The sequence below is a fragment of the Falco punctatus genome, assembly GCF_963210335.1.
Source record: "Falco punctatus genome assembly, chromosome: 9".
Lineage (NCBI taxonomy): Eukaryota > Metazoa > Chordata > Aves > Falconiformes > Falconidae > Falco > Falco punctatus.
In genome coordinates this window covers 39,219,195-39,243,183 of record NC_137589.1, presented here as the reverse complement: position 1 = coordinate 39,243,183, position 23,989 = coordinate 39,219,195, and the positions used below count along the sequence as shown (strand labels likewise).

The window sequence follows — 23,989 nt, the reverse complement described above, 5'->3', positions numbered from 1 at the left end:
ACCTAAATGCTAACGCTGCAGAACACGTGTGCATGGCCATATGCCATTGTGACCTAGACAATACAAATGACTACATGGATGTTTTCAGAGGATTTAAAAGGAGCTTTGAATAGCACATTTGATTTTTCAGAAAGCCCCGGCAAATCTGCCCCCGCCACGAATGTAACGGAAGCTGCAAGCCCAGCAGCTAGCACCGTGCTTCCCGACAGCCCTAAGCGACGCGCTTCCCAGTCCCCTGTGTGCTACAGTGCAGCGGCTCGGCAGCACCAGTGATGGTCCCATCCATCGGGGCCCTCTACCTCAGCTTCCCCTACCCGTGTCCCGGGGCCAACAGCTGCTTCTGAGCCTTCTCCCCTCCCTACCTGAGAACAGGCTACCGCCACACAGACCTCCGTTTCCTCCCTTAAAACACCAAAAGCATAAAACGAGCTGTGCAAACTACTTACAGTTTTCCGGGAGGGAGGATGTGGATTTCTTCTCCCCAACAATACAAGAAATAGAGATGGCACCAGACTCCACCTTTCAGAAACACAGTACCAAAAAATGAGCGCCTGCTTCCAGAACAAAGGAACCCACCAACACGCCCCCAGTACCCGACTACGTGCTCAGCACAGACACACAGCACGTGAGATCAGGTCAACAACCGCCCAGGTTCTCGTCATTGCAGATCTGCCTTCACACCCAGCAAAAACTACTGCAGGCACCAGATACCACAAGGGAATCCCCAAGGGAGCAAGCACCGCTGCAGCTGGTACCGCAGCCCGTTCTCTCTAGTTACAGTGAGCTCTTCCCAAAGATTATATCTGTGTTTTCTACACATACACAACTCCAGCTAGTCAGAATACTAATAACTAAGATCTGAGTATCAGATTGTGAAAAACACTCTCTTGTGAGGCTGAGAAACTTTCCACTAGTGCTTACAAGGAGGAGGGAACCATCGTAATGTCCATCATGTTAAAATTTCAGTCATCCTTAGTAACGTGCATTTGTTCTGCTCTAACACGATGTTGTATGCAGTGTAAGCTTGTGAGTACGGGGGCGCTTCGTAACAAAACCCACCACAAACTTACCATTTTTTAACTTGTTGTTCTGCACACAAACTTTGGGAAGAGCGTCCGATTAGAATGCATCTGCAACAAAGTAAAATCAAACATTAAAACCCCATCAGCAACAGCGTGCCACTTACTATCTTTTATCTTAATTCTCATGCTGTCCAGCAGCTCGTCCTTACTCCGAGAACACACCGAGGAGCCTAAACCGTGTACCTGTGCTGCCTGTGGAACACGCCACCCCCCCACCACACTGCGCTGGCCTGGAGCGTCAGGCCGCAGGCGGGCGCTGAGCACCACGGTGCTGAGCAGCCTGCTAGGGCCGGCCAGCCCGTGTGTACAGCCCGCTGCAAACCCGCCGTGGCTGCCCCGCTTAACAGATAAAATACCTAGATATTGTCTATTTACAACAGAGAACTCAAAAGCAAAAAACAAAAAAAAAAAAACCAAAAAAAAAGAAAAAAGGCAGGAATAACATATAAATTAAATCACATTCACATCCAACTAGTTTGCTGCAAGCTAGATCTGACCTTCCAGGCTATTTTTGCAATAGCTTTAATTCCAAGACTATTTCTAAACAATTTTCAAGGTCAGATTAGACCTACGTATGCCAAATAAAACCAATACACAATGATAGGAGCCGCAGCCCATGCACAAAATTTATTGTGTGCTACTGTTTATAAAATACTTGAATAGTTCAGAACATGCATAAAATTTCCAACTTAGGGGTATGTACAGATTGTACTTTATGGCAAACAAACAAAGAAAAAAAAAGGGGGGGGAGGGGGAGGAGATGAACTCTAGTGACATAAGTTTCAAGTTGTGTTCCAGGGGATGAGAAGGACACGTAGCAAATGTCAAAATATATAACAAAGTACAGCGGTGATCAGTACAGTCCATTATTTGTGAACAAATTAGCACAGGGCTTCAATTTTTATTTTAACCAAGCAGTCCTGTAGATACCAAAATACATGCAGTCTCAAGTTTACACTTTCACTAACGCCTTAGCAGTTGAACAGAGCGATTGCTTACGCGCTGCTTTGCCTAAACAAAACGTATGTCCGATATAGCTTCAGTTTCCTTTACAGATTTAAAAATAATAAAAAGCTTGCAGCTAGTCAGCCCAGTGATTATTAGCTATTTATGCAACCGTAATACTCACAATAAACTAAAAGTACCCATAACATCTAGGTAACCTATAGATGTACATCATAGGTCTATATATTAAATATTTGCAAAATGAAAACATGCATACACAAAATACAATGCCAAGCTTTACAGACTTGATATGAATCAAAATTTACTTAAACAATGTACAAAGTTCAATTAAAAGTACCTTAAAATTAACACTTCCATATTTTTCTTACTTTTAAAATTAGTATATATATATTTATTTTTTTTAAAATTCAAGGTGGGGAAGAGTCTTGAAAAAGCTGGGCAAAAAAGTTTCTAAATTAAGTATTTTTTTTTTAAATCTGTGTTCAAGTAATAAACATTCCTACATAGAAATCTTCTGATAAGCTGTAACTAAAAAATACAGTGAATAGGATACAGAATTAGCAACATCTAAGGAGTAAACCTGAGGTCAGCATTTTACAGAATGACCAACTGACTTTTTTTTTTTTGGCATTTTTTCCACCTATTTAAAATACAGTTTTTGCAGCCTCAGATATATTAAGACCATTCTAACCTATCATTTTAAAGACATTTCATGAAACCGATGTCCATTAATAAATAGTTAGCTCTTAGGGTTGTATCTGAAAGTCTGATTTAAAAAAAAAAAACAAATAGACAAACAAGCTACGTCTACCGAAAGAAAAATCCCATCTGTAAACTTAAAAGTGTTGACAACGGTAAGCGTAAGATGCTGGCCGAGGCAGCTTTAGCGGTAACAGCCCGGGTCCTTTCCCTGGTCTCCGGTGAAGCTCCGGTGGCGGCGGTGGGGGCGGCCGCCCTGCAAAGAGAGGGGCTGTTGTCTCAAAAGCGCAACGGTCTTTCTGGGGTGGGATCGAGTCGGATGGTTTTCCATCTCGGATCAAGTAGTCATTCCGAGCGATCCCCCTGGTTATTTCATCTGTTGTCACATCAAAAAGCAGGAGTCTAGGAATTCTCAGGCAAGACACGAGTGAGTAAACGAGAAGCTGACGCGGTCACTGCGCGTTGTTGTTGCCAGTCCCATTGTTTCCATTGGCATTTGCTGTGTTTATAGCACTAATACCATCTTGCTGGAGAGCATCTTTCCTTGGTGGCATTCTCTCATTGATCCTATCCAAACCTTTTGCTTCTTCAAAACTGCAGATTTTATGTTGCGGAGAGAATCCTCGTATTGCTTAACAAAATGCAAATTTGATATGTCAGTAATGGAAAAAGAAGTCGAAAGCATACACTTTTTGCTAACAAATGATGTTTAAAAACAGGTAAGAAACCAGCCAAAGATACTTAGGGCTCTGCATCTGTATTAGTCAAAGCTCCCCTAACCTGCTCTCCTGTTCAACGGCAATCAGAATTTCAGCCTGTATCGGAAAGAGCAACATATGGCAAATATTCTGCAGGTCGGAATCAAGGGGGTTAAGCCCACTTGATTGCTTCTGTGTGGCCAGCTATCAACACCGAGGGCTTCTGCTGCCCGGTGCGTCAGGCTTATCTTAACATCCCCCTTCTCCTCGGCGGAATGTCAGTAAGATCTAAGCAGCACGGCAAGTGCGGCGGAGGCAAAGCAGCAAAGAGCTACAAAAGTCGTAGTAGGTTTACACCCTGCATACGCATCGATGGCCTGATCCTGCAGTTTTCATGCAGGCAAAACTGCGGGATGTGGTTCACGTTCTGTGCTAATCATGTGGATGATGGAAATGGGAGACACAACCACAATCACCGAGTTAGCACCATGGTTAACCAATGGCGTCATTTAAATACAGATGTATTTAAAGTAAGTATAGAAAACAGGTAGTGTTTTGCTACTGATTATTTCAATGAATGAGGGCTGTAGTTGAATTTACACCTGAAAATGGTTGACCACATAATAAGACTGAAGTCTTTGGGATGAAATAATTCTTTGGAGACTTAAGTACAGCTTTCCACTCACAACAACGGGACCTCTTGCACGTGTGTGTGAGCACAGAATATGGCACTTGTTTATATTTTTGGAGATCTGACTTCCTTAATTAAAAAAACAAAGAATACAGTCATTAAATGGTGCTTTGCAACCAAATCTGAAAAGCCCCAAAGGCGGCTCTCAACTGCTATGCTGTTTGTCACTCACTCCATTGAATATTGAGCAAGAGGAAATCAAAGTCTCTCTGAAAAGGCAACAACCTGAAGTGGAATGCTCTGAGCACCAAATAACTTGATGGCATTTTCTCAATACCACTAAGAAAGGATGTATATCCAACTTATTTACCACAGAAGCACTGATAATCCATGGAATTTAATATGCCTCATACTGGCAGGCTGGCGTATATATACCGGAAATAAATTTGGTCACCTAATTACATTCAAAAAAATCCACAAAAAAAACCCCATTACGTTTACATTATACGTCTTGCACCAGATGTATTATGAAAAGTTCTAGAAAAAGACGTTCAAGGCCATTAAAATAGACTGTATGAGAAAAGGCATGCATAAACAACCCTCCTTCCACATATAACCCCCCCGCAATCAAACAAAACCTTGCAGTTGCAGAAAAAAAACCACTAAACACTACCATTTTTAAGGACTTCAAGACAACACCACGTATCACAACATGCTATTATACAAAAACCTACTGCATATTTTGGAAAAAAAACAACCAAACAAACAAAAAAAGACCAAAAAACCCCCCAAGAATTTCCCTAAAATATTAAAGATCATCATCCTAAAGCCAGAAATGAATGTTACATGTAAAAGGGATGAATCAAGGCAGTTGATTCATCTCTGCTTGTGCAAGTTGAAAGTCAAACACACCCACACAGAGCACTTTTGAATTCCCTCCCAGACACCACAGATCTCTGCCGGCGGCAGAGACTCTGATCATACCTTTTTCAGCCTCAATTGCCTCTACAGTGGCTGTACAGAAGTGAGCAGATGCATGCAAAATGAATGAGAAAGATGAAGAGTGTAATATCGCATAGCAGAAAAGGCAATGATCAATTTAATATCGTATGCTACGCCAGATTAGATTACAATCGGTTAAAATGATCATTAAGGGTTTGAGGGGATGTTTTCCAGTTTAAGTGAAACTTCTCCTAAATTTTACCTAATGCAGTTTATCAACTAGAAGTATATCAAAGCAACACTACTTAACTGATGTTATTAACCGTATATTTCTTTAAGTTTTTTGGGGTTGTTTTGGTTTTTGCTTTTTTTTTTTTTTTAAGACAGCAACAGAAATTTTCAACTGATGTTAAAGTTGCGGTATGGTTTAAAAAAAAAAATACTATCTGAGACTATATCTGAAGATATGTAAAATGCATTAGTGAGCTTCACTAAATTACCAGGAGGGACACTATAAAAATAACACTAGCAGTGTTCTAATAACAAGAAATTATTTTTCTCTTCATGTTTATCTCCCTGAAGTTTAATTAGCACTTCAATTTCTCACCATACTTAAAGCTAAAACGGGCACCTCTGAGAACTGAACCGTGAAATTTAAACCATGAAAGCCAAATCCAGCAAGTCATATTTACGAAGTGTCATAAACTGTTTAGTTGAATCAACCACAAAGTCTGCAGCAGGAAGAGGTCCGGATTTAGCACAGTCTTGGTGGGTGAATTACTGTGACTATGAAAAAGTCTAGCTTACTAGTTGTTTTTCAAACTGAGTAACAACGGCTTCTGCTGTAATTTCTGAGGTGGAAGATCCTTCCCAATCGTTTTAGCTCTACAAGTCAAAGCTTTAACATAAGCTTATTAGAGCAGTAAAATCAAAACAACTTTCTGTTAGGGCAGACTTGCTAAACAAACCACTTTGTAACTATGACCTAAACAGCAGCTGAGTTTCAGTAACGGTAACAACTTTTTACCTCCCCTACTATGTGTCATGCCTCTAATCCATAATTTCAGAAATACTTACAAAAAATAGCATTCATAGTGGTAAACCTATTTGTGTAGTGCTTGATAGATACTGTTAACTACTAAAATCGTAACAGTATTCAAGCAAATGTTGGGGAAAATAGCTATATAAGAAAATACAGCATTAGGTCAGAATAGAATTCTTTAAAGCGAATTAAGTTTATTACTTATCATTTCCTATCCAACAAAAACCAGACAAAACATTTCAATTGCCTAAACTGCACCTACTCTGTGTTGTCATGCATCAATTGCGGGCACTCTGCCTTAACTTCACTGTTGCAAAAAAACAATTTCCACTGAGATACCCTAAAACAATAAATAAAATGGGACACCTGCATTAAGTGCTACTAAAATAATGTGGAATACTTCAGGGCAATGCAGCATTTTAACTTTTACACACTGCACATTCCACAAGGAAAAAAAAATATTTCCTGCACTTAAATCTATAGAGACAGGGTGATACCAGAAGTAAATCTAAAAGGCACTGGGAAGGATATTATTTATATTTAAATTAAGGGAAATAAACTTTCTCAAATTGTAAAATTTAAACTAGTTTAAGAATTATTTTAGAAAGTCACCAAATACGTACTGTCATATGATAATCAATTTGCCATACAAATACAAAACTATGTAAAAAAAACCACCTCTTTCCACCATTCCCTGTTACCTGTGATGTCTTTGTTTTCAATCTTTTCCTGAAAAGATCACGAATACTGATTTATCTCTGCAAATTATGTAGCTTGGTCATAAATACAAATTTCAAAATTTACTCCTAGTTCATTCTACTTGTAGTAGTATTATTCCAAAAAGATCTTGGAATATACATCACAGTTAAGAAGAAGGTAATTTTCAACTTGACATAAAAGAACAAACTGACTGGAAAATACAAGCACTTAAAAAAACCCCACACTGTAAAGACTCAATTTGGAAAACAATTTTGTTGGATTCTCTTTTGCAGGTACATCTAAATGAAAACTCTGTTCTTTGCGACCCCTGGCACACCTCAAATGGCTATGGCATCGCAGAACCCAACAGGAGTCCTGCAGTCTGCTCAGAGAATTCTCCACTGGGAGCAGATTTTAAGCAACAAGATTCAACGGCATTTCCATCCGCAGCACCAGCTCTCCCCCGGCTTTACCCGGGGGCCTGGGGCGACATAAAATCACCGCCAACTTTCAACATCACACCAAAACCCGACCTTACTGCCCTCCTCTAACTTACAGCAAGGGCAGCAATGAAAGGTAGGAAGTGTTTGGCTAGTTCAAGTGGTTTCCATGGAAGTACTTACAATTTTTAATTCAGGCTTGTGTTTAGTATTTTGCTGAATAAGGCTTCAGGTGTTTTGGTTTGGGGATTTTTGTTTTGTTTTGTTTTGTTAAAGATGTTGAACCATTTGGAAAATAATTTTGTTGGATTCGGTTCACAGAATACTCAGGTCAGAGAGTAAGTCACTAGGAAATTCTACTTAAAGAACAGTACTTAATATGGTATTCAGTATTTCAGCTACTATAATGCAAGCAACATAAATAACAAAAATCATAAATCTACATTAAAAAAAATTAGAAATATGCAAAAGCCATGATTTCCCAGTCTGTTTTTATCCTAGCACATTAAAGCTATCTAAAAATACGCTATGATTCTTTTTTCCAAAAATACACCCATATATTTCTGGAAAAAAATTAATCATATATTGACTTCCTCCATAGGCTGTTGTTTAGCACTTTTTTCCAAAATTATCTTTTTTAACTGGCTTGCCTTTGTTTAACCCTTTCACTACAGTTGGTTTGTGTGTCGCCCCCAGGCTGCTGGCCGGCAGTCGGGCTGCTGACGCGTTGCCCACGGGAGCCTGACTGGCGCGGTGCCCCGCTCTGCCTTCCGGCCACGCCAAGAGGTGCAGGGCCAGCTCTGACGGCAGATCTGCACCTGGGGCGGAACAAACCCTGCAAGCGCAGGGGCACCTTCTAAGGGCCGGTACAGAACGTGTTACTGATGTTGAGGGTTATAACAGGCGTCGATGCAAAAACTGCACATGCATTGCCTTAACAGTGACTCTCTCTCCATCGCTCTCTCTCCCCATATATACATTTGCCTCGACAAAAAAATTTCAGTCTGGCTTTCTAGAGAAATGTAGATCCACACTCCAATTTCTTACAGCTTTCAAAGCTCCTTACAGACTGAATAGCAACCAGAACAACTAGACCTTTTCTCAACATGCCGCTGGAAAACAAGTGCTCCTGAGACTGACACCTGGGAAGCCCAGCACATACTGGACATTTCGTGACTTTTCAGGCAAACAAAAGAATAGAAGACGACAATCATACTGCAATTTATATTATGATAATTTATTTTCTGAAATCTAGGCTAGTTTAAGTTATTGATAGTATACTGACCAACGCAATGCGATATAATTAAAAAAGTAGTTAAATATTTGTAGTGAGAAATCCTGCTATACCATCAGTGACCATATTTTTGCCAAGAATATGAATTCACTGACATTATGATGGTTTAGAAAAACATCAATAACTGAAGTTTTATTTTCTTTTTGGTTTACTTCTAGCTTTGCAATTGAGCATTGTAATTTGAACGCTACTTTTTTAAGACTGAACCGATAAAACTCTTATCAGTAAAAAGGAGCTACTGCAATTTAAGGAGAAGTAACTGTTGGCATGAGTTAATTTGAACCACCAACATGACTAAAACAAATGAGGTACATTAATGTAGTGCATCAAGGAATATTGCCATCAAAAGTTCTAGCCAAGAAAAAAACAAAAAACACACCCACAAAATTCCAAAATGCATTTTGCATAGTTTCCAAATGTCCCACATTTTCAGTAATGGTAGAAAGTCACATATTTTATGTTAACAAAATTTTCTAGTCAGTTTGATCCTCTCTGATATTTTTAATGCAACATGGATAAAAATCTGTTAAATGAGTGAGAGGAATGCAGACTCATTTTTTTAAAGCATAATAAAGTATCTTATTACACGATGAAAATTAAAACTAGAACATATACTTTTGGAATAGCTGGATGGATAAGGAAACATACACTATTTCTTGTTATAGACATTCACAGAACAACCACATACATACACTGGACATATAAACTTACTTGTAGACATTATATGCCCACTGAAAAATGACTTAAAATGTGACATTCATGTTTCAAAGCTATTCAAAAACAGCTTTGATAGCTTAATAGAAAATGTAGTGAAAGGCTTTAAAAAAAAAAAAAACTACAGAAAATTTAAAAAATTCAAATAAACAGCCTAAATCACAAAAATGAGAAAAGCAGCTACTCTTGGAAAATAGATTGTGTAAAACGTGTCATTCATGTATCACAATCTTTCAATAGTTATAAAATTCAGTTGTCCCATACAACAGTATTGTACTTTCTAGTAAAGCCTGAAGATGGCCAATAAAAAGTCTTCGAACAATTTACATTAAGAGTGCTGCCAATACGAAGTCCAGTTTCAGACTGGCATATTTAAGTTATCCACCACTGTGAACTGAAACCTGGACTTCATTCTTTTAATGCATTTGATACAACCTCACAGCATTCTCCCTAAGCCTAGTTAATCATTAATGGGCCTTGTGAAAAATACAATCCAATGATTCAACAAACTAAAAAAAGAAGGAAAACCTTTTACAAAATATTCAATGAACCAGATTACAGGTATATTTTGTATAGAGTTCTTTTTATTTTCATGCAAAAAAAAATATATGCACACTTAATAACACCCTTTTATTTTGATTTATTTACAAGCTTTAAATTCAATCCCTTTATTCTCAACTGATTTTATAACAATTACTGAATATTTTTCAAGTACATTATTGTTCAAAATGCACAGACAATGTGCAGCAGCAAATGCAGCAAACCTCAAAAACAAGGTGCTACAACATTGCTTCTACATCAAGAGACAGACAAGTGTCTGGGATAGTGGTTTAATTTTAACACTTATACAGACATACATCTATACCTAGAGAGAGACAGACAGATCTAAGAAAGCAGCTACATCTGCAGAGGAAGGAAACAGCATGTTACAAGGACAATTCAGGGAGGTCAATTATACATAGAACATTTGACAAACAACATAGAGAACAAACTTTGGCATTAATTACCAGGGTACAAAACATAGCACATTTCAGTCTATCAATGGAGTGTCATATGGAAATCTGCAGCCTGTAGCTGTTTGTTAATATTAATATCAACAAGTCTTTGACATCGTCAATGAAAATACTAACACATCTACAATAAAACCATTTTAATGGAAAGCAGACAAGTCATGATGCAAAATTACACTTTCATTTTTGTATCTGTAAAGATCAAATGCCTCAATACCAGATCTATAATAAGGTCACTCCACTTCAGGCATCTGTGCCACCTGAAAAATTGTAAACTAAGGAAGCTCAAAGCCTGAAAAAATATGGCCTGACACCGCTGAACTCATTTGCTTTTAGTTTTATACCCTGGTTAAGTATCCATTTCACATTGCCTGATTAACACATAACACTATGCTTGTATCAGCCGCTAAGACAAGAACTGAAAAGCATAAGAAATTCCCTGCATGCATTATGTGTAGTGTTAGCAAAAGAGTGAGATGTGCCCCAGTCCATCTGAGGCACAGCAAGTTGCATAACATCATTACCACTTTGCAGGGTCTGTCGTCCTCCGGCCAACACTCCACTAGGTAACATGCCAGTGGGAGTCAAACCCTTGAGTGTCAGCACACTTTCGCTCTCCTCCCTGGTGCGAGAAAAAACAGCAACAAAACCTTAAATATCCACTCATGAGAACTTGTATTGAAGTCAAATAAGGGATGGGGAGAGGGAGACCCTGGTTTTGTTGTGCTTTATGCATGTCAAGACTAAACGTAAATTCAAATTCAAACAGCAAGAAAGGGGAAAATATTTCTATTCCATACCAGGCTTTCCTCTGCCTAGGAGTTAAACACTGATTACTTCTGAACCAGATCCTGAGCAATTATTCACATGCAGGCTCATTATCTTTGAACGCCTGCCTCATGAGGTACTGATCGTATCTCAGTGCTGTAAAACAATCCACAACTTTGTTCAAAGCATCTATGCCTCAGGAAACACCAACTTTAAAAAAAATTATCACTATTTGAACAATTACGGTCTGTGGAAAGCTACACAGTTTGGCTAAATGCAATCCCTCTACGTCTAGATAGGTAAGAAGGAGCATTTTCTTATAAATTATTATTTCTTATATTTCTTATAAAAGCTGAAATGAACTGAAATTACCAACATTAATGGAGTGCATCAATACGCCAAACAAGATTCTGGTGCACAATGATCTTTGCATCAAATGATGCACAAAGAAAACGTTTGGCATCCGTTATCCTGGAACAGAGATGTTTTCCTAACATATGTAAGAGGGGGTTTAGGAATTCAGACATCATGCAAGTACCTGAGAACAGAGAAGACTCTTGCCATCTTTCCAATTGCACGAATTTTGTTTCTGATTATTTCCTTCCGTGCGGCAGCTGTACCTACTTTCAATGGAATAAGAGAGAGTCTCAAGCTCATGAGTATTTTAAACCGCATTTTAAAGCATTAAATGCACCATTTTAAAGCGCATCGAATTCAACACAACTGTATAAGTCCAGTACTCTTCACAGGAGGCCAGTACCCAAACACTTAAGGGCACAAAGTTATAAAATTATGGCTTCAGAATGCCATCAAAACCACCGTCACCTCTGTGCCCACAAATCACACACAAAAAAGTTCAGGATGTTCACAGTGATCTCCTAAAGTTAGCAAGATTCTAAATTACCGCTGCTACAGTGTAGTAACTACCGTAACTCATTTGCCTAAATTTTATGCTTGAAACTCTTCACTGACGTCTGTCTGTATCAAGATGTGGGCATGCAGCCCAATACAGAAGCCAAAGAGCCAGGAAAAAAAGCCAGGAAAAAAATAATTAAAAAAAAATGTTGCTATTTCTTACACAGCTGTCCAAGAGAAAACAGTAGTTTGCTTGGGTTTATGTCAACTCCCCAAAACTCATCCCCACAAAACCCCCCCCCCAAAATAAAATGTCAAAGAATTTCAGTGTCACCTCCCTTACCACCTAAGTCTATGTTTCATTTTCATAGCATTTTAGGTTTGCATCATTTGCAGAAATTACAACTACCAAAGATCTGGAGTAAATACTGCGTATTCCACAGAGCAGGGAGGTACCATGTGCCAGACAGAAGTGAAGACAAAACTCAGAAAGGAGCTTGCAATGGGGCAGGAGCTCCACCTTTGCTTGCCCTGACGTGATAAAAACAGAAGCTCCTTTCTCCAGCACTAGGTGCTGCTGGCTTGTTTCAATGTATGAAAGCCATCCTTCCCCTCATCCTCCTTCCCTTCTGCCAACTCCTCAATTCCACTAAAACAGTAAAGGCAGGTGAGGAGATATCCAGACTAAAATCCTTACTTCTCCTCCTGCCGTTGGAGAAGGAGAGTATTAATCACACCAAGGTAAGAGTAACTTGAGTCATACTTTGAATTCAGCCACAGGGGACTAAAAAGCGAATGAACTCAGACAGCTCTGTTAGGTATTCCAGATCTTCCACGTATTACTGTTCTTCAGCCCTGGGAGAAAGGCGCTCAATAAAAAGTTGCCAAACTAATTTGTAAGAACGTAGGAGAGAGGATCACAGAAGTGGGCACAGGAAAGCTGTATATCCACCGATTTGTTTCCTTGCATTCCAAGAAGCAGCTGTGGAAGAAGCCTTCCTGCACCCCTGCTCCCTCGCTCTCAGCTGCCCCACGAGAGCACGCAGGCTCCAGCCCGAGGGTGACCCTCCCCAGAGCCCAGCTGCAGGACCGCCAGGCCGCCTGCTGCACAGGAGTGGACAGCCGTCCCAGCCTGCACCACAGCGAACACAGCACAAAAGATAGGGCACGTAAGGGGAAACAACAACAAAATCACACAAGAAGGAAAATGTACAGTAGTGACAGAGAAAAAAGGGAGCAGGAGACAACCTTTGCATGAACACAATGGAAGAACCTCTGTGTATGACAAACACCTGCCAATCCATTTAAACAGGATGAAAAAGCCAGCAACTACCGAGTAAAGCTTTTTTAGACAAACAAGCAACTTTAATGAATTGCAGACACCAAATTAAAATAAAACAACAAACCTCACACAAAACAAAACAGAGGACTCGGGGAAAAACTCTGAATAGGAGCCTGAAGCATTCGCTTTTTACTGAGAAGAATTTATTTTAAATTTTAACTTCTATTTTTTAAAGTTCTGGACGTTTTTGCTTTCTCTCTTTGAATGCTATTAAATAACAGCTTGCGGATCTGGAACGAGAAGGGAGACTCGAGTTTTGAAAGCCTAGGGCCGAATGAGGGACTGCCCATCCTTCCCTACAAGTCCCTCAGTTTTCCTCCTACCTATTTGTGGGCTGCACTGATGCAGAGCTGTAACATGACGGCTGGAAAGATTTCAGGCAGCGCGAGTGCCTGTACCTCACCCTAGAAAGACCCTGTGCCTTAAAAAGAGAAAGGCTGGTTGGTTTGGGGTGGTTTTGTGGGGTTTTATTATTTGTTGTTTGGTTGGATTTTTTTTGTTTGGGGGTTTTTTATTTGGGTTTGGGTGTTGTTTTTTTTTTAATATGATCTTTCATTGCCCCAGCCCTCCAGAAGCAACACAGCCAAGCCAAAAGGCCAAATGTATTACTCCGGGTTGTAGCACTGCACTAACGTGGCCACTGAATCCTGGTTAGTTCAGAGAAGACAGTAAAGTGGCATATACTTGCAGAAGAATGTCCTGATTACACCCTCAACTGGAGGAGATATGACAAAGAACTCTCCCATTCCCAATGTCTGCACAAGAAACTCCGAAATGCTCATACTGTAGTACTTGAAAGAACTCACATAACCTTTGGAAATACCTCTATAATCTAATGCATTCCCAAGTATTAGAGATAATCTCTGGAAGTGACACATTTATACAGAGAGCAAGTTAAGTATTAGATAAGTAATGGCCAGAAGAATTTTTCCGCACAGAATTATCTACCCTGGGATTTCTGGAAAACAGGGGACAGACCATTCAAGTTAGTAGGCTTCTTTTTATATTTTGTATCCAGCCATCTTCAAAACTGTACATACAATCAAAAAGTACTTCTTTGACATCTCAGTTGAAGGAAACTAAAAGTACCATACAAACCAGGTTTTGGAACATCATATAAACACACTCCATGCACAACCTTACAAAAAGCTCAGAATAAAAGTATTAAAGAGCAAGACAGACAACTGAATGCTCCCTACACATGCAGGACCGAAGATAAAATTTTAGAAATAGGTAAAAGAATGAAATTCTACAAAAAAAGGAATGGAAGAGAGGAGAAAAATTCATGCACAGAAAGACAGATGTCTTGGAATATGACTTCTGGTAACAAAATACACAAGCCTTTATAAACATCCCATTAAAATGGGTAGTAATAATAATAAAATGCTACATACGTCTCTCAACAGAAAGGTACTTTCTGCATTAATACTTATGCTGCCAGGTTCTATGAAGTCATATTTCAAAACATTCCTACTCTGTCTGGTCTGTACCTTTTTTATTGCCATATATGAGTCGCTCTTCAGATGGAGAGTCCAGAAAAAAAGGAAGTGAACGATGGAGAAAAAGGTGAGTGAGACAAATAAAATAAAGATATTTAACTTGGCAGCGGTAATAAAGAAGGAATGGAGAAGAAATGTGAAAAAATAAAATGGAAAATTGCAACACTTAAAAATGCATTCATCAAACAAGAAGTGGAATTGTTGAGTATCTTTTAAAATTTGACAATAAACAAGTGAAAGCTTGAAAGTCAACAGTTAAAAAGACAGACAGATTCCATTCACATAGAAAGATAAAGCGTAGACAGTACCTAGATGACATTAAGAGATGCATCAATCAAAGAAATTGTTAAAGGAGACAGAAGAATAAAATAATTCATTTTAGGAAACTGTGACTATTGTACTTAAGACAGGGCATATGCAATCAACTGATGACTGTACTTAACACTGGACAATATAAATCCTAACGTCTCGGAATACCACCTAATCCTACCCTGCAAATGATTGGTATAATTGCTTTATGCTCAATTTAGAAGGTTTAATTGAAAGAGAAACATAAGTTTCAGGATCACATTTGAGACTGCTTCCCAGTTTTCACATTTCTGGCAACAATCTAAATGACAGCAAAGTTGAAGTGGCTCATAACCAATGCACTCCAATCTAAAACACACAGCTGCTTAGCACCACGCTATCCTACACAATCATTATCAAACATTAAGAACGGGGTCACGTCTCCAATATCTTTATAAATGATCCCTCAGTGTTCCTCAAAGGCTGCTGAAGCTTCCCTTCCTCCTCCCCTATCACCCAACAATCCACCAAATCAGTTCTGTTACTGGATAAAATGAAGCAAATCTGAGAAACTTTGGGGTGTTACATTGAGCACTGCTGTGAAAACCCAACATGATACAGTGAAACATGCTAGGTCTTCATGCTAACGTTGCTTCTGAATCACCATGCTACACACACTGCCCCTTCACAATCTACTGCATTGTAGTTCAAAAGATAGAAAGTTGTTATAATTCATTACATAAATATGTATTATACAATGCACACCTACAAGTTCACCTTTATCTTCAAACTCAAACACTGAGACTTAAACCTGTGTTTCATACTTTATGTACAGGGCTTTGCCGTAAGAAATACTGTATCTGACTTTCACCTACATCAACTCTGTATCGAAGAACAGTCATTAAGAGATTTAAGATCTTATAATTTATTCTAATTATTAGCAGTTAGTGTGTTTCAAATTTAAAGTGCCAAGAAATTCTGAGAACATTCCACAAAAAGTTTCAGTTTTAAATAGAAATCAGATATGAGTATTTGCAAAGGATACCATTGCTGCTTCTTGATCACAAACACAAAACCACAATTCCCTTCTCTGTCCCCACCAAAGTGTCATTATATCCAAAGAAAAATTTGAAGGCAATTTTCTTCAAATTCCAGGTAATAATACACTTGTCTAAGTTAACTACTGTTTCACAAGCTATTACCATTAAGAAGATTTATAGATCTTAAAGTAACCCCTACCGTCAAATTGATCTTCTCCCTCTGTCATCAGCTCATCGTCAGAGCAAATGCTCAGAACATTCACCAGCATTTCTGTTACTGTATAGGAAAAAGGAAATCTTAATTCATTCCCTGTAGAACTTTAAATATTTCCATGCACACAGGATAGAACTAGTCACCAGCAACTATCCTGAATGAAGTTCTCACATCACAGTCATTGCTCGGTAATCTGGTTTCAAGAATAATGTGTTTTTCTTGATGCGCGCTTTTCTTGATGTCACAGAATTAAAAAAGCTGAGAAAAATAAGCAGCTAAACATTGTACCACCTAACAATCAAACACAGCACAGCTTCTTCTCTTACAAGGAGTTCTTTTAAATAAGAATTATCTTCTTGTACATTAGTATTTTTACATTAGTGTAAGTATTTGAACTAGATATTATGCAGAATTTACTTAAAAATGAAAACACTTTTGACTGCTCAAAACAAGAAAGCTATTGCATTCCTGGCACCTGCAGGCATATACCAGAAGCACCGAAGCAAAAAAAATTATGATATAAATATGGTGCAAGCTACACGTCTTTTTAAACTCCCCTTAAAAATATCAGCATAGTGGATACACAAACTTGTCTCAAAAAGTTTGTATTTTCTTTCTTCAGGAATCTCCCTGTTCTGCCACTCAGTCTTTCCCACGTATATCAGGCTCAACTTCTCCTCCCCACAGAGTTTTCAGAAATATTCCAGGAGTTCATCCAGATGGTTAAACTCCTGTAAATTGATGTCACTAATTCATCCAACCGCTATCTGCTATGGTGGTATCCTCCATTCTCGGGGAAGGGTTACTCACTAATGGAAAAAAAACCCAACAATCAAACCACCAACAAATTATCCTGATCGTGATCTCTTCAGTGCAGACCAGACCATACTGACACTACATTCTTCATCAGAAGCGGAAGCACGTATTTGTCCAAAGGCAAGACACAGTACAAGCACTATGATTCCAGCAGCCCTAAGCACCCAGCTGGTCAAGGAGCAACTTCAGTATGAATTATTTGTGTTTAACTGCACACTAAAGACAATATAAACGAATCTAGAAGCCTAGATTTATATGACTGTAAATTTATCATGTCAATTATATTTTGCAAATAAATGTAAAGAGCTTTCCAGATCTCTTTTATAAAAAGAGCAGTTCCTGTTATGGCATGATTTTAAACAGACCCAAATAGACTCTAACCTCATTGCTTTTTAACTGAAGACTACTGGGGGGCCCAGTGTCCTAGATTCAGAGTTACCAGCTCTAGAGGGGGGACGAGGGGACGGGGGGCGGGGGGGAAGGACCTGTGCTAAATTACCTTTTTTACAAGAAAAACTGAAAAAGTTGTCTTTAATGAAGGTCAATCTGTTGTATCAAAAAGTTACATTTTTATACAAACAAGTCTACATAGTTTATACCTATAACTATACAAGATTAATAACGTATATAACCTAGCATTTTGTAGAATACGAACCGTTTTCATATCAACTTCAAATGAAGTTCAAAGGTACTATTTAACAATGCAGGTATACATCCTCAACAGAAATTACAATTTCTATTAACAGCTCTGCTTTATTAGACGCAGTTTTGACTATCTTTGACTGAAACGGGTGAAGAAAAAAACCCAAAACCTGTAGAAGAACTTGTACTTCAGTCTATCCTTTCTCAGAAATGCCAAAAACCCCCTTCAAATCAGTTTAACAACTTTGTCAATCTTCTACCTGATAAAGACAAATACAGGTACCCATTTCCACAAAAATTACGCAGTTTGTCTCTCATTGGTAAATATATTTTTTTAAAAAAAAATTCGAAATCTTCCTCAACATCAGGCTAGGAGAAATAAGAAAGATATTAATCGGTATAAAACTTTTGCCTACCTTTTTCTCCAACAAATGGCAAAGACCATGTGAAAACATCCATAAAATTTGGTAGCCAGTAAGGATGAGGAGAACAATTGAACTGACGAATATTCATCACATTGTTTTCATATTTTAATACAGCAGCTAAAATAAAATTCAGACATTTTTAAAAGAATGTTATAAACTTTCAAACTCCACAAATATAAAGTCAGAGGTTTGGTTTAGCTCTCTTTCATACAATAGACAAAATAATCCCAGAGATAACTCCATTCTCTCTTTCACAGTACTTACAGGACAGATTTCTAGTGAAGAACTTTGGATTTTTATTGCACATGCTGCAGTCTAAGGTACTGTTACATGTCAATACAGTTCTATACTATCCTATTATAGGTCAATAATGCACAAAGATTTTAAGAGGTCCTGAAAAAGGTGTAATTTCAGCAACTGTAAGAAAATCCTAACTCAGAATAGCAGTACACCCAGATTCAGGTTTTAGTCTTCAGACGTGTCTTCCCACGTTGTAAGCCTGGAGTAAAACCATTGCAATCTGGAAGATCAGGGAGAAGGGGAAGAGAAACAAAATAGAAAAACAGAAGCATTCTAAAGCTAAATAAGCATTGATTGCATTTTTCCGTACTTACGCTTGCACCCTTGCATTACACTGGTAATAGCTGATGTGAAAAAGGATTCTTAAAATGCGATATCCACAGAGGTGAAAAAAATGTAAAAAGCCAGTTGAAGCCATTTTTATTTCTCCTTTGCTTTACAATCAGTGCAAATGACATCTCATCTTTTCCTCTATAATCACTCTACATAATTGGTATGGGTTGGAGGGGTGGTTCTTTGGAGGTGGGTGGGCGAAAATGCAATGTATTTCACATAAAAGAGGTCTTGGGTTTCAAAGGAACGCTGTTTCAACATTTGGAGATCATTCATTCATCACATACTTGAAATGCCAAACTTTAATGTCATACTCGAATTTCAGCAGGCTTTATTTTTAATTATTTCTGTTGTTGAACTTTGTTCTCTTCTATGAAAAATATTAATTCACAGCTAAGCTCTTCTCAATTCTGACTTGTAAATCTTTCTCCACGTTACTAAGCATGCTTCTCCCATGCTACTTTATGTTAAGCAGAGGATGGACAGAAATTAATTCTTTCTGGTTTACACCTCCCTAATAATATTTCCACTGGTGATGAGTACTTAGATGAGTACATGCTCTTTCTAGATTTCCCATACACGGCCATTAAGACCTTGTACCATCACACTCAGACCCTCAGATACCGTGATACACAACACAAACTACCTTATGCACAGGCTTCTTTCTGATCAGTGCTCGCTCCCTTCCTCACGCAGTTCACAAACTAAAGACAACCAGAGGAGTGAAAACTGACAGCACAGGAAAGCCTTGCTTGACTGGAAAACACCAGGTGATACATCTGCAAGTACTAAACAGCAACAACTTCTAGAAAAGAAACTTCTGCCCACACTTGTGCTTCTAGGTACTCTTAGAGGATATCATCATTGATGTCACCTGTCCTTCTTGATAACGTAACGCTCATTAGTGGATTTATTTTTTTGGCATTTAATTTCCTACCCGGCAAAAACCTGTTGATATTGGATGACTTATCTAGTAAGACATTTTTATTTTATTATTGCATGCAGTTATTAATAAGAAGTTCTTACCTTTGTTATTGTAGACATCCAGGTAATTAGGTGCTGAAAAAATTGTTATTAACGATGGGAACCCTGTAGTTTGGCTTTTCCTGTACATTCTATAACTGCAAAAGCAAACAGATTATTTTACATCTTACAGGAATAAGCAATTTTTATTTTACACTATGAATAATTTCTTGAAGGATACAAAGTACTTACCCTGCATCTTGTGCTTCATGTGCTCTAATGATTGACAACAAATTATTATTTTGCAAAAATTCACAAACTGCTGGATAGCTGTGAAATGAAAAGAGCTATGAGTAAAAGAAAGTCTCTTAAAATATGCAGCAAGAGTCAGCATTGCAACATTAAACAGATCATAGCATGGCCTCACCTATAAAAGTATGAGCAGCCTCTGACCGTATTGTGACTGAAATGCTCTTGTGAATTTTCATTTCCAAAATCTTCTGAAGGATCTGACCACAATAAGTCACACATTGGTCCAAATGCTGGAGGCTCTTTGAATCTATCTAACTGTTTGAGAAAAGGCAACAGCACAAAGACTCTTTGAATATTAAATCAGGAAGTTTTACACATTTGTTAAACTACATATCCATCAATACCAAGCATTTTTAGAATAAATCCCAACCATATCAAAGAGAAGTAGTTTCTGTATATTTTTTCCTCTCCTCCTCACGAAATAAGGCAGAGGCATGCCAAAAGAACCAAACCTGTTAAGAGCAGTAAGATTTATTAGTTGTAAAAAGAAGGGAGATAAATTCCAGACTGATGGATATGTGTAATACAAGGTCAAGTTACAGACAAGGAACAAAATCGTCCTTTTTCATGCACATGCTACATCTACCAATCTGGAGACACTACCAGGAATTAGCAAAGAGAAACAGTACAGAAAACAGGAATTATAAAAGAAAGGCATGAATAATTAGCACTGACTAGAAGAGACTAAATGTATCATCCAAAAAAACCAACCAACCCCCAAAAACCCCCAACCTAACCCCCCCCCCCCGAAATACCCATCTCCGTAATGGATCATTCAACAATGTAACGCAGACTAGCTTAGTCATCTTAGATTTCTTTTAAACAGGCTTTATTTCTCAGCTATAGCCCTGGTGTAACGGGCCACCAGCATTTTGGGAAATGTCTTTGTTTTCTTTTCTCTAGCTGGTTCTTTAGAGGTTTCCACTTGGAAACACCTGCTTTAGCAGCCAGCAACTTTCCTAGTAACCAGAGTGAAAAGGGGCAGAGGTAAGGAGGACAGCACATTTGTTAACATAAAAGGAAAATGCCCTGCTTAAGTAAGTAACAGTCAATTTCTGATGTCCCAGAAATGAAATTAGATATCCCAGATTCAATGTAAAGTTTATTTGATCTTTATGTAGCTGGAGTTTGTTCACAAGATGATTTTATCCAAGAAATGTAGGAACAGTTCTTTGATGGACAGTGCATTTATCTCACTTTACCTCCCATACCAAAGAAGATGACTTTGATGATACTAGAGAACACTTAACTCTTCATGACAGGTTCGAAGGGAGGTTTGGTGAGCCCCTGGTGAATTTGAGTCTAACGGTCCATAGGAATCCATTCAAATATGGAACCAGCAGTAGTGCCAAGCTCTCTCATGCCCTGGAAAATCAGAGCTCCCAAGGCTGCCACCTGTAACATAAGTGGAGAGGTCCAGATCTTTACAAATTCCTGCCAGATAATGGCAAGGCAGGTATTAACTGAAGTTGTTGTTGGAATTTATTCATTATTAATAATCCAGTGGTTTAACATTTCCCACACGGGATGATAAACCCGGTTATGGAATATTTCTTCCAGATTGAAGAAGTCAGTCCATCAACTTCTGCAAGTACCTGAATTTCTGTAGATTAAACCATCAAGTTTCTAAACCTCCAGCAAAAAATTTGGGCCCAAAAGCTAACAGAAGCATTCACACAAGGGAGATTCAACTGTCTGCCGATTGATGTTTCCTGCAATACAGAAGGCTCAAAGTCTAGAAAGCATTTCTAAGAAATTTTCTTGAGTTACTCTTCAAGGATTTTCCTCGTGACTTTGGCCAAATGGTTAAAGACGTTAGAAATAAAATGTTTTGGTTGCTGCAAGCAACACACTTCTCTCCCAGACTACTTTCTCATAGCACTGGAACAATAATGTAGCCATTTCTTGAAGTAGGTAGGTCAGTTTGCAAAAAATAAAAATACTTACACACCAAATCAGTGTCTCCTTCACTAGACAGTCTACCAACTGGCATGGTTCTCAAGACATCTCAAAATTTAAGGAAATGTCACTGCAAGCTACTCAACCCAGACTGCATATATCAAATCAGAATAATCAACCTAAGGGTCTCTCTACATCGGGACAGCAAGAAAGTTAACAAAGGACATGAGTCAATTCAAAACCCTTATTACTGATTAAGTATTTCTGACTATGCTGTGACTATGGCAACACAGAATCTCAATACAAATCAGCTTAACATATTTCTAAATATGATTCAGGTAACTGAGAAAGACAATTGTATTCAGGAATAAGAATCACTGCACCTGGTGTTAAAAACAGAAACAGGTAGTACATTTTTAAATACATACCATAAGAAACTTAAATCTAAATTAATTCCTAGGCATTATGCAGTCAGGGCTACTGAACTGAAGTGCACTGTACCTCCACATGGATGTTCAAATCCTGGAGTAGGAAAACCTTGGAGGTAGATTAAGGTACAGCAAATCAAAACTATTTTCCTTTTAAGGCAAAAGACCTTCAAAGAAGTTTCACATACAGGCACCGGTTTTAATTAATCTGTCCTAATTTTCCTGAGAACTGTCACACAGTAAAACCCTAAAAACAACGTGAAGGTCGGTGAAGAGTGGCAGTCACCTTATGTATTACTAAAGGAAAGGAAATTTCAGCAGACCACAGAAAGGAAGCAAGGTGTTATAAAGACAGATTCCCCAGTAGCCACCCCCATGTATTTCAGGGCACTTTACTCATCACACTTTAGTGTCACCAAGAACTGAAAAGCTTGGTCATCTGTTGTAAACAAAGAAAATTCACTGTCCCCTTTCTTCTGAGTCCCCATAATCTTATCTGGACAATTCCCTCCTTATAAATCACTAGGCTTAAAATCACATTCCTGTAATTTTGTTTCCGCCGAAGTCTTGGCAGCGTTAATGAAATCAACTAAACAACAGTATCTCTATGTTGATGGACATGTGTCTGAAAGACACTCTTTACCAACACTGTCAGAACACTTGTGTAAACAAAGTTCAGAGAATAAAAATCAAGATTACTGCAAGTTTCACAGACTTCTATTTTCCCAGAAAGAAAAAGCACTTGCAGCAATCTTTCTGGTTAGGCTTTACTGTCATAGTTATTATGATAGCTGTCCTCTGCTGGAAATAAGTTTATGCCAGCAAAAATAATAATTTGTGTAATTTAATCACCTTCCTGAGTGTCAATAATACTGACAAAAGACTTCAACCAAAACAAACTGCATCTGCACAGAATTCTTCTTTTTTTTCTTAGGCGATTCCTACACTGTTTATAGAGCTGTGGTTTCCCTTCTTATGCCAGATGGTTATGCCTACATGCTTGCAGAGACTTCTCCTTAATAAGAACTTCTGCTAATAAACCAGAAGACTTGTAATATTATACAATTGTCTCGACTGTTTACAGAAATCATTTCGCGCACTACGCTTGTACAAGTATATGATATTTTCCTAGATATAAAAAAGCATTTCACATCACCCATTTAAATACATTTACATCATTAGTGCATGCCAAGCTCTAATGCAATTGTTGAAGCTGCTGCCAACCCATGAATAGTGCCTTTTCCAAGTTACCAGATGATTCCTTAGAAAACAAAAAGGCCAAAAGATCAGTTCTAATAAGGCTGCCTTAACATTTACAAATGTCAGTTTCATCAGAAAACAATAGACAATGCAGATTTTCATATATATATATAAAAAAACATACAGGCTTATATTTCATCCTAACGTAGTCTTGAGCATTACAGAGTACATACGAAAGTACAGGTCAAGATGACAGAAGTACCTTCTAATTAAATTTACTTGACACTTTGAAACCTGATTAGCTGCAAGAGCGAGACTAAAAGAAAAAATAATCACAATCCTATTATGACAATGGCTTTCCAAAGTGTTTTTCCAGACTACTACTCCTTTAACACCACTTTCCAGAGAGCTTTGACCATGTTTCTTTTCATCCACAATGCGAGAAGTG

General features: G+C 38.2%; 1 protein-coding gene across 7 annotated transcripts in view; it reads right to left on the bottom strand.

Annotated features, from left to right (window-relative positions):
• PPP3CB (protein phosphatase 3 catalytic subunit beta) overlaps positions 1 to 23,989 on the bottom strand; it is a 48,930-nt gene that overhangs the window by 3,261 nt on the left and 21,680 nt on the right. For 2 of the 7 annotated variants that reach the window (XM_080401237.1, XM_080401242.1), the window contains exons 6-15: positions 20,130 to 20,269; positions 19,955 to 20,032; positions 19,766 to 19,860; positions 18,098 to 18,223; positions 16,209 to 16,286; positions 14,673 to 14,699; positions 11,524 to 11,608; positions 10,742 to 10,839; positions 5,061 to 5,090; positions 1,684 to 3,378 (exon numbers count right to left, since the gene is read on the bottom strand). In XM_080401237.1, coding sequence (XP_080257363.1) covers positions 3,200 to 3,378; positions 5,061 to 5,090; positions 10,742 to 10,839; positions 11,524 to 11,608; positions 14,673 to 14,699; positions 16,209 to 16,286; positions 18,098 to 18,223; positions 19,766 to 19,860; positions 19,955 to 20,032; positions 20,130 to 20,269 — 936 coding nt within the window. In that variant the 3' untranslated portion in view covers positions 1,684 to 3,199. Of the gene's footprint in view, positions 1 to 446; positions 520 to 1,070; positions 1,131 to 1,683; positions 3,379 to 5,060; positions 5,091 to 10,741; positions 10,840 to 11,523; positions 11,609 to 14,672; positions 14,700 to 16,208; positions 16,287 to 18,097; positions 18,224 to 19,765; positions 19,861 to 19,954; positions 20,033 to 20,129; positions 20,270 to 23,989 lie in introns of those variants that run through there. The other 5 variants (XR_013930322.1, XM_080401238.1, XM_080401240.1 and 2 more) reach the window with 5 other exon arrangements.